Source organism: Felis catus, chromosome E1 (genome assembly GCF_018350175.1).
Source record: "Felis catus isolate Fca126 chromosome E1, F.catus_Fca126_mat1.0, whole genome shotgun sequence".
Classification (NCBI taxonomy): Eukaryota; Metazoa; Chordata; class Mammalia; order Carnivora; family Felidae; genus Felis; species Felis catus.
In genome coordinates, this window is record NC_058381.1 from 35446626 (window position 1) to 35462831 (window position 16206).

The 16206-nt window shown below is 59.0% G+C and overlaps 1 protein-coding gene across 2 annotated transcripts; it reads right to left on the reverse strand.

Moving 5' to 3' along the window:
• Positions 1-134: 134 nt before the first annotated feature.
• PDK2 (pyruvate dehydrogenase kinase 2) lies at positions 135-15768 on the reverse strand. 2 transcript variants are annotated; one of them, XM_003996734.4, is made up of 11 exons: positions 15550-15768; positions 13525-13666; positions 6941-7012; positions 6363-6547; positions 5759-5848; positions 5473-5550; positions 2997-3073; positions 2806-2904; positions 2534-2641; positions 1803-1916; positions 135-1224 (listed from the first exon to the last, which is right to left on the reverse strand). In XM_003996734.4, the coding sequence occupies exons 1-11, from the start codon at positions 15665-15667 to the stop codon at positions 1084-1086; spliced, it is 1224 nt and encodes a 407-aa protein (XP_003996783.3). In that variant the 5' UTR covers positions 15668-15768; the 3' UTR covers positions 135-1083. The 2 variants fall into 2 exon arrangements, with proteins under 2 accessions (XP_003996783.3, XP_044901277.1); XM_045045342.1 differs by lacking the exon at positions 15550-15768 and adding an exon at positions 10985-11111 and having other exon boundaries at positions 13525-13663.
• Positions 15769-16206: the final 438 nt, after the last annotated feature.

Here is a 16206-nt window from a genome sequence, read left to right on the forward strand (position 1 = left end):
TCATGCCCTGGGCCGGGTGTCCTGGGCGTGTCATACGGTAGTCACAGGGACCGCAGTCTGCGTGTGTTGTTTATGCATGTGGATCTCCTTCCCGCCGCCCCCCCCCCCCCCCAGGAAAGCAGCCAGGACACGGACTCATTCAATCTCCTCTTTACTGTGGATGTCACGGTCATCATCACAGCCACTAGGAGGAACACACAACTTTAACCCCCTGTGTGCTAAGGGGAAGGGTAGGGGCTTTCAGGGCTATAAAACTAGCTATGCACATAGATCATTCTAGGGAGAAAGCCACCCCAAGCACCTGCGTGTCCAGGCACAGTGGGAGGTGGGGTCTGGAGCTCAGGTGGAACCGTGTGGGTGTGGGGCCGGCAGGTGGGTGTGTGCATGTGAGGACATGCCAGGGGAGGGCTTGGGAGGTGCCTGAGGGGCTCTGAGAAGCTTGGCTGAGGGCAGCTGATCTCTGGGGCCTCCCAGGGTCTCCCACTTTAAGGGTGAGCCCTGGGTGAGAACTCCCGCCTCCTAACCTTGACCTTCAAAGCTCCGGGTGGAGGGAGGCGCTGTCGGACCAGGTCCCCAGCCAGGGGCCCAAGGGTGCAACCCCCTTTCTCCACCCGGGGACGCCCGGCTCCTTCCTAATGCTGACACTGGACGAGGGCCAGGGTGCCCGCACGGGCTGGGGGAGGAGGAGAAGGCAAGCAGGGTGTCCACTTGGAAGGTCAGGGCCGTGGAGGGCAGTGAGGGGGACCCAGGACCCCTGGCAGCAAAGTGGCAGCCCTGGTCTCAGAAGGAGGACGGCCATGGAAACAGCTCTGGGACACCCCATCAGGATGGAGACGGTCCCCCGTCCTCAGGCATCGCCCACCGAGCCTGAACACCAGGGAGACTACTTAGGGGTCTCCGTGGAGACAGAGATTGGCACTTAGGGGCCCCCCACGGACTGGTCGCCATGATTTCCACAGAGACAGAAGCTGGTCATCAGGGGGAGCCTCCCCCCCACCTGGGGGGGGCTGGGGAGGGTCACCGTGGTGGCCAGTCCCAGAGACAGCAGTCCATCCTCTCAGGTGCAGGGGAGCGAGGCAGCCCCTAGCTGACACGGTAGGTGGACGTGTTCTTGGGCTCCGTGCTGGGCACACACCAGTCGCCCGCCTCCTGGATGGTCTGGTAGTGACGCCAGGCTGACTTGTTGTAGACGGGCAGGCGTTCCACGGAGTCCGTGGACAGGGCCTGGAGAGCACTAGGGTCAGCTCGTCCCGCTTCCCAGCGCCTCACCCACTCCTCAGGAGATCGCCCTTTCCCCCCGGGTGGGTTGTGGTGGCCTCTGAACGTGACCATGTCTGAGTCAGCCCAGCCAGGTGCCAGACACTGGCTGAGACAACTGACCCTGGCCCAGGAAGACCCACGAAAGGACCTGTCCCTTCTGTGCCTTGCTCCTGCCCATTCAGGGAGGCTGCTCACTGAAAGGGTCAGGGAGGCAGAGGGAGGGTAGGCTGTGACCTTGAACAGGGTCACGGACGCTGGGCCTCAGTCTCTTCCTGAGCTGAATGACAAGTTCTCTATGGTACGCCCCTTCCTCCTGGGTATAAGAAGTCAAAGGCCCCCAGAACAGGGGTCTTGGTCATAGACCGTGGACTTCCTTAAATTGCCTGCCGGGTTGGGAATGCCTGGGGGTTGGGGAACTATAGCTTTGCTCTGATTCTCGGTCTGGAATGGGGAGAGGACTGGGGGGATGGAGAAGAAACCCAACAGCAGGCCGACACGCCAGGAACCCCCACAAGCCGGGCCCTGCGGTCTAGGAGCCTCACCTTGAGGTAGATGACAGCATCGGTCCCAAAGCCCTCCATGGAGAAGAGCTGCAGGTCTCCCTGGAAGTACTTGGCATAGAGGCGGGAAATGGGGAGCCCGTACCCGAAGCCAGCCTACAAGGGGGCAGCAAGGGAGCGTGATGCGGAGGCTGGTGCTGGGCCTCCTGGAGCTGCAGGGACCCATGTGCCGAGTTGGGGTTAGGGCCAGGGGATTCCCAGGATCCCCCAGGGGCGAGGGAAATGGGTCTGGTGGAGCCAGAAAGGCTGAGCCGTCTCAGCTGGGGTTGGTAGGAAGCAGGGGAGGCAGAGGAGCTCGGCCCTGGGAGCCAGTGGGTCTGGACAGGTCCAGGGGCTCCCGTTCCCACACCTCCTGCTCTGCTGGGAAGGCAGGGAGGTGCTGGAGAGTGAACAAAGCAGAGAGAGAGGCAGTAACTTCGTGGGGCCCTAGTGTGAGAGGGAGAGTTGAGGAAAGGTAGACAGATACCTGCAGGTCAGGTCAGAAGGCAGCCACAGGCTGGGGGGTGGGGGGAGTGGGAGAGGTGCCCTCCCCCGCCCCCCAACCCCCCAGACTGGGAAAGATGACTGACACCACACACAACCATAGAAGAACAAAGACCATGGGAATCGAGGAGGCAAGTGATGGGGACAGTGACTGTTTGATGAGGTGAAAAGACAGGCACTCTTTAGGAGGTGGGGGCGGGGTGGGGGGGACTGGAGAGAAGCCGTCTCACCAGCGGGGTCCCTCCAGTGCCTGGCTGGGGGGTGGGGGCTGTGGAGTACATGTAGCTGAAGAGTCGCTCGATCTTCCTCAGGGGGACTCCCCCACCCCGGTCACTCATCTGGGGGAGACGGATATGTCGTCAGTGCTCACGCCGCCCACACCCTGACACCCCTGACCCTCTCTTGGTCGTCCCCATCCCCAGGGTCTTCTCTGAGCCCATCTCATGGTAGGAGGGAAGTTCCCACCCTGCTGTCCTCCGGCCCCAAACCAAGAGCCACATACTTTGATGGACAGATCTTCCTCACCCAAGGCCACCATGACCTTGATAGGTGGGAGGACAAGGCTGGACTCGTGGCTTTCCACAGTTGCGCGCATGGCATTCTGTGAAGGGAAAGGGGGAAGTGATGAGCGGGAGCAGCCTGGCCCAACCACCCCCAACCCCACAGAGGGAGGGCCATCCCCCGCCCCCTTACCTTGAAGAGTTCAAAAAGCATGTGGTAGAGGTGGGAAGGGACATAGACCATGTGAATTGGCTGTTTGGAGTTGGAGGCTGCGGGGAAAGTCAAGACCAAGGATCAGAAAACTGTCGAGAGGTCACCATTCTGCATTCATTCACTCAGCACCTAGGACCCAGCACTCAACCACCCATCTATCGTCCAACCATCTGCTGGGCCACCCATCCGGCAATTGTTCATCCAGCTGTCCATTCGTTCGGCGTCCGTTCAACCATCTATCTATTCATACGGTATCCATCCATTATAAAATGTCCGTCCATCCAACTGTTCATCCATCCATCCAACCACTGATGTTTAATGGTCAACATTTATGAATTCCTCTAACTACCCATCCAGTGTCCATTCAACCATCCAACTGTCCCTCAACTATGCATCTATTCAAACATCTATCCTTCTCAGTTATCCATGCATTCAGAGGGTACAGATCCATTCTGCCCTTGATCCACTGTTTATCGATCCACCCATCCACTCAAGAAGTATCTATCCATCCCATATCCAGCCTCCTAGCATTCACCCGGACACCAGAATCCCTGGGAGTTCTTTTTTTGTTTTTGTTTTTTTTAATGTTTATTTATTTTTGAGAGAGAGACAGAGCACAAGTCGGGGAGGGGCAGAGAGAGAGGGAGACACAGAATCTGAAGCAGGCTCCAGGCTCCGAGCTGTCAGCACAGAGCCCGACACGGGGCTCGAACCCACAAACCACGAGATCATGACCTGGGCTGAAGTTGGATGCTTAACTGACTGAGCCACCCAGCGGCGCCCCCTGGAGAGATTTTTTAATCCAGTGGGGAGAGGGGAGAGGTGCTGCACATGACTCTTAGAGCAGCACTGTGCCCCTCAAGAATCGCTCTGGCCTGGAGAGTTTCTTGGTGGTAGGGACTGGTGTCTTTTCCAGGTACCTGGCACAGAGCTTTGTAGCAGGAGCTCAAAAAGTGTGCGGTGGATTAAGGAATGAAGGAATCCCAGGCCCTGCGCTGGGCAGTGGGGCATAAAGTTGAATAAAATTCAGCCCTACCATCTTGGAAATTCAAGTCTGGACAAACACACAACTGACTTTCACATTGGGTGTGGTACCCAGAGTTATGTGCCAGGCCCTGAACTTGACCCCAGGGATACTGAAGTAAAGTAGCCTGTCTCTGCCCTTCTATCTTTGTCCCCAAGGAATTCAAACAGAGGTAGGTGGGTGCCTAACCATGTTTTCTAGGAGGTGCAGGAAGGCTTTTCCGAGGACCTGAACTTGAACTGGGCCTTAAGGATGTGGGCAGCATGACTTCCAGGCATGAAATACCTACCCAGGTTTCTGGAACCCAGGTAGGGGGCAGCTAAGGAGCAGGTGGGGGAGGGGAAGGGTATAGAAGCTTCCAGATCCCTGATGGCCCTTTCTCCTATGCCCCTGATTCATCAGCAGGTCCTGGCCTATTTCTTTTTATCAAATCTACCCTCTTTTTTTCGTCTCTGCTGCCTTGCCCTCCCGTGGATTCCTGCAGTGACCTCCTAACCGGTCTTCCTGAGGTCTCACCCACCCTCTCCAACCTCTAAATATCTTCGCAACGTAAGTCAGACCCTGGCATCGCTGTGTTTCAAATCCTCCGATGGGCTTCCCGCTGCACACAAAATCCCAGCTCCTGTCTGTGGCCATGGGCCCTGCGTGCCCTGGTCTCTGTCTCCAACCCCTTCCCGCCCATCTCACTGGTCCTGCTGGTCCCTGACCACCCCATCCAAAGTAGGACCCTTGCAGCCACCTTCTTGTATCCCCTCTTGCCTTCCTCTTTTGGTAATAGACACCCCCTCCCCCAAAGTTTTAACGGGCACATGGCTGCCCAGCTAGACTGAATTCCCAGGCTCCCTGGCAGCTGGGCATGGCCAGATGACTTAGGGGAGTGACTGTCCACCCCCTGAGCCCTGCCTTCTACATCTTCTTCCCCTTCTCCAGCTGGAACTGAGACCTCAGGGTGGGTGGCCAGCTCTGACTGCTCTGCCCCAGGGGCTGGAGAGGGGGAAGCCTCTCTTTTAATTAAGCCACTGTTGTCTGGATTCTGGAAGGGCAGCCAAATTGATACCCTATTAAATACACCGCTCCTCGCCATCGCTGTCGTGTGACCTCATCTTGCTTCCTCCCCATCACTTGTCACCGTCTGAAATTAGCTTGTTTATTATTTGTTCACTGGCTAACACCCAGCACCAAGAACGTAGCCTCCACGAGGACAGAGTGCCTCGCCTGGCGTGTTTACTGCCTAATAAATGCTTAATATAAATTAGTAATGATACTGCTAATAAGAAGTCAATACTAGCTCTGCTTCTGCCCCATCGAGTGCTTTTCCTTTTTTTCCCCCCCAGGTCTTTTCCTGACTCTCCCATATCACCTTCTACTCCGGAGCCCTTAGACAAACACACACACACACACACACACACACACACGGCCTTGTTCGCTCACTATTGATCTCTTGGATCTCCAAGTCAGGGGAGGCCATGTAGTACTTGTCACACAGGAGCTTGGCCATATCATAGGCATCTGAGAGAAGAGAGAGGCCATTTAGGGAATGGGGCGGTCCCAGCAGGCAGCCGGCCCTCTTGGCACTGGCTTGGGGGGGGGTGGGCATCGCTAACATTACACCCAAGGGGACGAGGTCCCCACCCGCCGGGCAATGGCTCAGCCTCGGGCCAGGTGGCCTGAAGGGGGTCTCTCCTCCGTGTGGGCCAGCACGGCGGGCACGGCTTACCCTTCACCACCTCGGAGACGTTGCAGTTGGGGTCGATGCTGCCAATGTGTTTGGGGTGGGCCGGGTTGGTGCTGCCGTCAAAAATCAGGGCTGTAGGCAGGAAGGAAGGGTGCTGTCCGTGGGGCTCCCCTCCTGCCCCCAGGGCTCTCTGACTCCACCCCTATGCTTAACACCTCTCCCCCCCACCTCCTCCCCGTCTGGACTGTTTGCAGACCTGAAGTCTGCTCAGAGAGCCTCCTCCCCCACACAGCCCACATTACATTTCTTCCTCCTTCTGCTAAACCACTTACAAAAATGATCTTCCCCGTCCTGCATCAGAAATGATCTGAGCATGAGGAACTCATTTGATTTTCAACTGGTTACGATCTCTCAACAATCACAGTGAATACTTTGGGACTGGGGGGACTCGGAACAGCAAACTGTTGCCGAAAGTACTAGAGGGTTTTGACGAATACCACACGGGACAGTGTGTAGGGAGGGAACATGATTTTGCATCCTACAAACACGGAGAACAACACGCCTCGTTGCTGCCGTGTTCCTTCTCCGCCGTGGAGCCAGGATCCCTCTTTCGGGTCCTGAGCCACCTCCCCCAGCCCCTGCTCACTGTGCTGGTTGATGAGCATGCGGATGGAGATGCGGCTGAGGTAGAAGCGGTCCAGAAAGTACTGGATGTTCTGGTTGGAGACCGGGTCGTCGCCGTAGGTGTCCTTGTACTCCAGCACGCCCTGCGCCATGGTGGGCACCACGTCGTTGTGGCGGTTCCGGATGGTGATCAGGGCATCGGTGAACCTGCAGGGCACGGCGGCTGTCTGGCCCCTGCCCTGTCCCAACCCTGGGCCCCCTCGGGCTCCTCCCCACCTCTGACGTCCTCTCCCCGAGTCTTCATTCACTCGACCCTTCCCAACCTGACGGACACACGGTGCCTTCCCCACTGCTTCCCAAGCCTGCCCTGAATCTCCCACCGCCTGTCTGACAGCTGGGAACTCTTCACGGGCAGGGGCTCGGATCCCCCAATCAGACTCAGGGACACCGAGGCCAGGGGCCAACTCCCCCCTCAGACTAGATAGCCTTGAGGACAGAGGTCATTTCTTCCATCCTCCTGGCATTTCTGCATCTGGGCTGTGACCCCGAGCCCCCTCGCCTGCACCTGCCCTCCTGCCCCCGGTGGAGGCCCTCACTCACTGGCTCAGGGTACGATGGTCCTCGGGGTCTTTGTCCAGGAACTCCATGATGTCCAGGAGACTTTGGACATACCTGTGTGCAGTGGGGGAGGGGGGACATGGCCTCAGCTCCAGGCCAGGTCAGGCCCCCCTTCCCACCTGACAGCTGGCCCCATGCCTGCCCCGCCCCTACGGTGGGCGGCACCCGGACGGCACTGGTCGACAGGCCGCACCACACTTTTTCCCAATGCGTTTCATCTGTATGCGAATCTCCCTGACAACACAGTAAGTTATGCAAGAACATCTCTCATTTGCTGGTCCCCCATATAGCACCTTTGCTTTGGATCTAAGAACGGCAGTCTCAGGAGGGCACTGGAGATCATCCCACCCCCGGGGCCTCATGGATTACGGACCAAGATTCTGCAGCGAGAGGAGGCTGGAGCAAGTCACTTAACCTCCCTGAGCGCCCTTCACGGAAACCGACTGTAACATCTGACCTGTCGGGTTGCTGTTTCATCCCACGGGGCACGGCTGGCCAGCCCGGGGCATGTCGGAGCCCAGGCTCAGTGAGGATTATAGCCTAACACTCTGGGCTGGGCACGGGAGCCGTGCAGTCTGCCCAGGGGAGTGGATTTTGAAGGGCAGGTGGGAAGGACACAGGAGTGGGGCAGGCAGGCCCGGCCCTGGCCATGGGTGGGGCTGGAGCCTGAACTCGGGGCAGCAGGGCACCGGCCAGTGAAAGGGAGTCAGGCCCACCCGTGGCAGCAGAGGGTATCAACCCAGAGCCTGTGTCAACCTAGAGCCCCTGTGAGCCGGGACCCCCGCTGTGCCCCGGCTGCCATGCCCAGTCCACAGGCTGTTCTCCTGGGGAAGGCCACCAAGCGGAGCCTCTCTCCGGGAGAAACACTTCTAGCCAGCAGGAAGGGGCTGCCTGGGGCAGAGGGCTGTGGGGCCCAACAGTCTCTAGGAGAGGCCCCTCCGCAGCAGGAGCATTCCTTTGTACACAGTGCTTTGACCTTGACAGGTATGACGAGCAGGAATTAGCCCCATTTCACAGGTTCCTCAACTGAGGCCTGAAGCCGCCGTACAGCTGGGAGGTGGTGTAAGAGAAGACTCAAGCCTCCGGCACCCTTGCCACCCCGTAGTGCCGTCTGCTCAAAACGCTCACCTCCGTGTCCCCGCGGGTCCCTCTGTGCAGAATACCCTTCCCCCTTCACCTACCAACCGCTGTCTTCCCTCTCTTGCTTCAGACAGCGGAGGAGAGAGTGGGAGAGCTGGCTTGGGGGCTGGCTCTACTGAGTCGTCGTCCCGGCTTTCCCGCTTCGTGGCTGTGTTGCCTGTGTAAGTCGTGCAGCCTCTCTGGGCCCGAGTTTCCGCCTCAGGAAAACGGAGGGTCTTGTACCTACTGCCATTGCTACCTTTCAGTGAGGGTCGAAGAACGTGACCATTGGCCCAGCGCCTAGCACACAGTGAGCACTCTCTAGATGTGCGTCCTTGTCACGAGTGGAGGTTTAAATGTCGCGCTGGGCTTCAAATCCACGTCTGTCTGACTCCAAGTCCACACCGTGTGGCCAGCTGCCCGCCACCTACACTGGTCCTCACAGTGCTGGGGCCGATGTGATGGTGGCCGGCATTTCCAAGGGGCCAGGCTCGGACAGAGCTCGGCCCTGTGCTTGCCTGCTCCCCTACGTTAGCCTCCACGTTAACCAGGGAGCTAGGTGCTCCTGCTGCACCCATTCCACAGATGAGGGGGCTACCATGCAGAGCAGGGCCTCTCTCTCTCTCTCTCTCTCTCTCTCTCTCTCTCTCTCTCGCAGGCTGTGTGCCGCCAGATCCCTGTTCCGCCCCCTCACCGCCATGCCCAGGATAAGCTTCACGCTCAGGATTCTGGGAGGGCGAGGGGATCTGGGGAGAACACCTGCAAGGGTGCAAGGCTGGGGTAGGTAGAAGAGAGGAAGGGGAGGAAACTAGCTGGGGAGTGGAGCCCAGAACCCCTGGGTTAGAACCCCTGCCGGCCCGCCTCGCAGGGCCTTTCCTTCCGGGGAGTAGTCCTCCCAGGTGGACTCTCGGGAGGGGAGAGGAGAGGATGGGAAGGATTTTCCCAGAGGACCCCGGCCCCCGCCTGAAGCCTTGCAAGGTCTGCTGCACCGGATGTCACGATCGGGTCCTAAAGGGAGAGGCACCGGGGAAGGAGTGAGGCTCGCTGGCTCCCGCGCTGCCCCCCACTCCGAGGGCCGGAGAAAGAACTGGGCTCGGACCCGGGAGGCCCGAAAGCGGTGGTGCAATGACAGGCACGCCACTTCACTTCTAAGTTTATCCGCCCCCCAAACCCATGGCCGGACAGAGCAGGCCCAGCCGGCAGCGGGGGCCCGACACAGCTGCCCTAGGGAAGGCCTGGGCCTGCCGACCTCAGCAAATCAGGCCCCGGGGCGCCTGCCTTCTGGGGCCTTCTAGCCTGCCCAGAGCCCTGGATTTGGGAGGCGGGGGAGGGGTGGGGGTGGCGGAACATGTGGCGAGGTGGAGGGGGTGAGCGCACACCATGCAGTAACGTCCACAGCCGCTGGGAATAAGAAGTGTGAACGAGGCCGTGGCCATTTGAGGAGGGGGAGGTGACAGACCTGTCCTGCATCGTCCAGATGGAAGCTGCTCTGTGGAGGGGTGCTGGGTGCAGTCCCTGAGCCAGGCAGACTCGGGTCCTGTGGCTACAGAAGCCGCTGAGCCGCTCAGGTCCCCGGCTATAAAGTGGGGTTCACGGCAATAGCACTCTGAGGTTCTCAGTCTCAACTCTGATCCTGGCAGGAGCGGGTGAGGGGGTCGGTGACGATTTGGCCCCAGCCCCAGCCCCATGCCTGGGGTACGGCGGGCCCTGGGTTCTCAAGGGCTGTGGTTCCTGTAGGGTTGGGGTGCGGGGTCTAGACCTCACTGACGGGCAAGGGAGGTTCATGAGAAGGTGCTGGCCATACGGCCCCCAGCCCCTTTCCCTGCCACCCCTTGGTGGCAGGAGATTCTTAACCTCACTTAACCCCCTACCTTCTGGAAGCACACGCCTACCAGCGCCACGCCCTCCGCCTTGGGCTGGCTTTCTCTCCTGCTCCGTGCTCAGCATCCCTAGGCGGCACACGTTCCGATAAGGGGAGCCCTACTGTCTGTGGAGGACTCGCTTCGTGAGCGTGGAAACCTCTGATCCACGTCGCTGCCCACTCCCTCCCCCCCCCAAACACAGCACTCTTCCCCTCCCCTTATGAACGCAGCCACCAGGTCACAGGGCCGCCGCTGGAGTCCCGGCTCTCTCACCAGCAGCCTGAGTGATCTCACACCTGTGTCTTCACCTCTCTGAACCTCAGCCTGCTCATCTATGAAATGGGGATAAAAACAAGGCCTCCTTCCTCGGGCGGTCGGGAGCACCAAGTGCGGGAATACACAGACATGCCTAGTTCCTGATGCGCAGCAGGCCCTCCGGGTCTGTTTGCTTTGGTCATTGCCATCGCTATTATTACCACGTTGTCTAAGAGAACCTCGGCCACAGTCACAGATCTTTGGCCTGGAGGGACTGCCGCCCCGGAGCTCGGGGCATCTAACGGTGGCATCTGCCCTTAGAACCGGGATGGATCCCCATTTTTACGGGGGAGGAAGACGAGGCTCAGGGAGGCCAGAGGCTTGCCAAGGAGGAAGGGTCCAGCAAGCAGCAAAGCCAAGCCTCAAAGCCAAGTGTGCTGACACCGACACCAACGACCAGGGCTTTCTACTCTCTTCCAGTCGCTTCCAAAACAGGCGCCCTCTGCACCAGGTCTGTCTGGTTGAAACAACTTATCAGGTTTATTTAAAACCAGGAATGCTCAGCTTGTCACACTGACCCTCCACCCTGGCCTAGACTCTCTCGGCAGCTGAGAAACTCGCTAGCTATCGCCACATCTTAGCACCACTGCCTCTGATCGCATTTGCACAGGCCTCTTCCATTTCCCAAGGGACGGCATTTCCTCCCTACCCATCAGGCTCTGAGGACAGTGGCCCTCCTGCCAGGCTCCTTGGTATGTTGTCCCCCTGCCGTCGTGCGAACCCTGCCCACCTCCACCTCTGCGTCCAAGCTCCTGGAGGAGGTATGCACTCTCTCACAGGCAGCCACCTCGTCCCCATCCGAAAGTCCTTCCTCCCCTCACACTTCAGCTTCTCTTGCTGCGGCCGATGCCCGTTCTCTGGAAAAAAAAAACCTCAGCAGGCTTCTCTTCAGTGCACCAGGACACTCACTCTAGCAGTCCCGTCGCCTGCTCTCCTGTGAGTTAAATCATCCACCGGGAGGGGTCCTCTCTTGTCTAACTCCGCTCCCGCCTTCTGTTGCTGGACGCCACTTCCACGCTTTCGGGGAAGAAAAGCCAGGCCAAGCCCGCCCGTGTGCAATTCATTTTCAGGAATGGCCTGTGCAGGAGCCTGGGGGCGTCACGGGCAGTTCAGCAGCTCCCTGCTCCCCTACACCCTGACAGACATCCTCCGGCTCTCCTAGGAACACGGCGTCCCGGGAGGGGCCCGAGAGGGCCTGTCTTGGAGTCAGGGACCTGCTGGAGAGGCAGTCAGCCAGTCAGCCGGGCAGAGCCGGAGGAGGAGCGGGGGACCAGATGGCACCTTCTGTCTCCTCCCTGCGACTTCCACACGCCCCATGGTGGGAAATACCGGCTGGCTCAGATGTCCTGCACCTCAGAGGGACAGGGCCCAGCAAGGGGTAACCTGGTGGGGCTATAGGAAGACCAGTTTCCGCCCTCCCCCTCCCACCCCCCTTCACAGCTTGTATCCAAAGCACTATAGGCACAGAGTGAGGTCTCAGAGGCCTGCCTCTACACCTTGGCACTGGCAGTTCCAAGGCCTGGAATGCCCTTCCCTTCCTTCTAGTTCTAGGCTCACGGAGGCACCCTATAAGGCCCAGGGATGTATTCCTTCCGCTATGTGTCCATTTCAACTTCCCCACAACTTTCTGCTTCTTTTTCTAAACGTTTGTTAATTTTGAGAGAGAGAGAGAGAGAGCATGTGCATGCGAGGGAGAGGGGCAGAAAGAGAGAGGGAAAGCGAGAATCCCAAGTAGGCTCTGTGCCACCAGCGCAGAGGCGTGTGCGGGGCCAAAACCCCTGAACCGAGATCATGAGTCGCCCAATACACTGAGCCACCCAGGCAGGTGCCCCTTCCCCACAACTTTCTGACTCAGTGGGCACCTTCTATGTGCCTGGCCTTATGCACAAAACGCTTTCCTTACTGCGTCTCATTAAGTTGGAGAAATTCCTGCGTGTGCCTATCCACGCATAGCAAAAATGCTGGAAAGGCCCCAGTAAAACCTTATGAAACGCTACCAGTGTTTGGTTACGGGGTGGAGGGTAGTGGCTGGCACTCTCTTCTGGCTGCTTTTCCGTGTTTTCCAAATGTCAAAGTGGGCATGTTATACTTCTACAACGAGGAGAAAAACCTAGCCGATGTCACTTTTGAATAATATTTTGGTTCTTGGGGGGGGGGGGCGCCCGGGTGGCTCAGTCGGTTGAGCGTCCGACTTCGGCTCAGGTCATGATCTCGCGGTGCGTGAGTTCGAGCCCCGCGTCGGGCTCCGTGCTGACAGCTCGGAGCCTGGAGCCTGCTCCGGATTCTGTGCCTCCCTCTCTCTGTCTCTCCAAAATGAACCCACGTTAAAAAATTTTTTTTAATATTTTGGTTCTTAAGTAAAAGTAACTCTTCTTCAGCAGCTCATGGCTCCCACCACTGCCTATGGAGCTCTGAATTTACCCGCTCTGCTCCCTACCAGATCGCAGGCTCCCTGAGGGCAGTTGCTCCTGCTGTTTTCCCATACCCAGCATGGCCCTGGGCTCACAGCAGGTGTGGACCCACGCTCCTGAATCCAACAGGATTCCACAGCCACATCACACCGTTGCCAGAAGAGCCAGCAAAGGGCTTCTGCACAGGTACCACCGAAGACCAACAATGCTTTAGCCACTTTCGTGCCCCTTACAAACCCCTGTTTGTTCTTCACGTGACTGGCCATTGACGGATGCCATCCAGTTACTTAACCTGGGACAGAGCTCTAGCGTGAGCTTTGCTGAGGATTTCCCTCTGCTACGGCTACGACTTTTGGGCCTTGCCCCTCCAAAGTTCTTGGGGGTAGGTACTAGGCCTGGGTCTGAGTGTTTCCCAACATCCAAAACAGTCTGACTTGTAGCTTGGATTACCTAATTTGAAAATTCGTTTCTTTCTGTTTCCCTGGCCCTACAATGTTGCCCCAGATAAACATTACCCGGTAGGTGCTGGCTTTTCAGAACCAGGGCCAGTGGCGAATGGCGACCTGAGCTTGGTTTGAGTTTTGGCTGCGGAAAACGATTTCCCAGGGGGATCCTGGGTTTCCAGAGGAAGGAGAGTGGTTAAGTATAGGGATGGCCCACAGGCATGGAGGCTAGGAGCTTTATCTTGGCCTCGCATTCCACTTGACCTTGGGTAATTCTCTAGCCTCTTGGAGCCTCTGTGCTTCCCCACTGTCCCCACCTCCCTCAAGGCTGCTGGAAGCACAAAGACTCCATCTCTGAGCCCAGGGGCATCTGGCAGCGGCATGGGCAGTGGAGTGGGAGTGGCCAGGGGTCTCACCAGCTCTGGACCAGCTGTACCGAGGGCGTGCTCAGCACCCGGTCGGGAAGCAGGTTAATCTCTTTCATGATGTTGGCCAGGCGCACGGGCAGCTCCTGCCTCAGGAAGGTGAATGACGTTTTCTCACAGGCATTGCTGGACCCTAGAGGGAGAGAGAGAGAGAGGGGAGCCCACCCAGCTGCAAACCACTGGAGCCACTGATCATCTCAGGGTCAGGTGGAAAAAAATCCTTCATTTCCTGAGAGTGCAGAGAAGCGACCAGGGGCACAAAGCAAAGCAGCTCTCCTAACCCCCTGCACTGTTCTCACCTCCATACCACCCCTCCGAACCCTCTTCAAGCTTGCGTCCTCTCCCCAGCCCCCACTGACCCCTGCTTGCCTTCTACCACAGGGGACAGGGCCACTCCCAGGCACTCTTGGAGCCGCCTCTGGCCTAAGCGACCTCACTTTGTGTCTTTCTGTCTCTCTTAGCAGAAGCTCCAACTGCAGAGTAGAGGGGGTGGGGTGGGGCTGATCCAGGTGGGCAGAGGAGCCCGGGAAAACCACCCCTTCCCGGGGCTGGAAATGGCCGAGGGGAGCTAAGCCTGCTCCATCGCCGCTGCAGGGGCCCAGCGTCATTGTGGGCCCAGTCCGTCCTCACCTAGGCTGGTCTTGATGACCACTGTAGAGTTGCTCCTGCATTAATGCCTGCCTGTGGGGCAAACAGGGCCCAGGCTTGGGAACCCAAATACCTTGGTCCTTGGTCTGGCTTCAAGATGAAGACCAAGTGATAGACTAAGGCCATGGCCTAGGGTCAGAAGACCTAGATTCGAGTCTAAGTTCTGCTCCCAACTCTGCCACCAAGGGCATGTCACCGTCCTTCTGAAGATCTGTTTCCCCCACTGCACTACAAGTGGACCCAACCCTACTATGAGCCCCACCTAGCCCATTTCTATAACTGGGGTCCAGTTTGGACCGGACAACTGCTGGTGGCTGGGAATGGGCCCAGGAGGCTTTCCTACACGGAGACAGCTCGAACAGGGCAGGGGGACAGGCAGACAAGTCCTGGGGAACAGGGGCCCTGTGTCCTGGCTGCCACCTCCCCACCCCCTCCCATCGGTGACGCAGCTGTAACTCGAGCCAGGCACTGTCTCTTCAACTCTTGAGAGACCTGGGCATCCCCTCCTAATCCCCAGCCGGCACCACGGAAATACACGTAGACAGACAGGGCCCACACAATGCCTGTTTCAGTCGCCACACTGGCACAGCTTTGCTTCTGCTCCAGAGGCGCCCCCAGCGCGCTGCTGGTGGGTGATCCTGGCCCAGCAACCTAGGGACAGCCAAGGCTGCAAGCCTCCTGACTCCACCTCATGGTGCCCCAGGCCTTGGCCCGGTTGGGGACAGGGAGCCAGGCCCAAACAGATTTGCTCTTCAAGTGTCCTTGCCCACTGGGACAGCTGGGGGCCAGCTCCTTCAGCGGGTGGAGGCATAGGGACCAGCGACCTCCCTCCTGTTGACACTTTCTGAAAGAGCCTGGGCCCCACCTGACCCCAGGGTGCCCAGCCCAGCCCAGGTCTTCTTCCAGATGGTTGCACCTCCCAATCCTGCCTTGTTACTGCCACCAGCATCCCCACCCTATTTCCTCTCCAACTCCTACCCTTTGAGCCACTAGGGCAACCACCATTAACCCTTTCTGTCTGGATATATGCCACTCCCTTCCTGCCCTAACATCATCGTCTCTTTGCCCCTTACTCCAAGACCTCTGGCAAAGCCCAGCAAGACACCTGGACCCCTCCTTGTCAGTGCTCCCACTTCCCATTAACGACCTAGTCCAGAGCTCTTCCCCAGGGCACCTTAACCCTTTCAGGGCCAGTCCCGGCCCCCTCCCTTTAACCCTTTCCTGCCTGGTACCCTTCCAAGCAACCCTTCGCTGTCACGCAGGGCCTTTCTTCTCCGCATTGATCCTTCATGACCAGGGCCTCTTCACTTACCGCCCCCCGGCGCCCCGCGGGCCCCCGCGGCCAGCCGCCCCCCGCGCACTCCGTACCGAAGTCCAGAAACTGCTTCATGGACAGCGGGGACGGGGAGAACTTGCTGAAGTGTTCGATGTACTTGGGCGCCCCTGCCAGGGACGCATTTTTCAGCAGCGCGCGGACCCAGCGCATGGCGGCGGCGGCGGCGGCGGCTGCGGCGGCAGCGGCCGCTGCTCGGGCTCGGGCTCCAGTCCCTCCGCAGTCAGCGCTGGCTCTAGCGGCGGCCCAGCCCGGCCCAGGGACTGGGGCCCGCGGTCTCCTCCCCGCCCCGGTCCCGGCAGTCCTCCAAGCCCCGGCCAATCGGCTCGTCGAGGTGCTCTGACGTCGCCAATGGCCGCTCACAAACAACCCCGGCAGAGCCAATCGCCTCTTGCCCCGGCACGTGGCTTCCCCTGGACCCGCCCCCTTAACCCGTCCAAGCCCGGCGAGGCCCGTTGTTTTCTTGGGTAGCACCGAGAGCCCGCCCCCCGAGCGTTCGTTCCGCCCTTTCCTCCTCCGGGCCAAGCCCCGCTTAACCCCTGCCTCCCCAGAGGTCCGTTATTCCTCCTTTCCACTTCCTTTCCCGCGCTCTCCCCGAATCTCCTTCGCTCGCCTTCCCTGAAATTATCCGGATAGTTTTCAACGAATCCCTTCCCTCCCAAAGGGACCTGTTTCACCCGCCCGGATCCGCA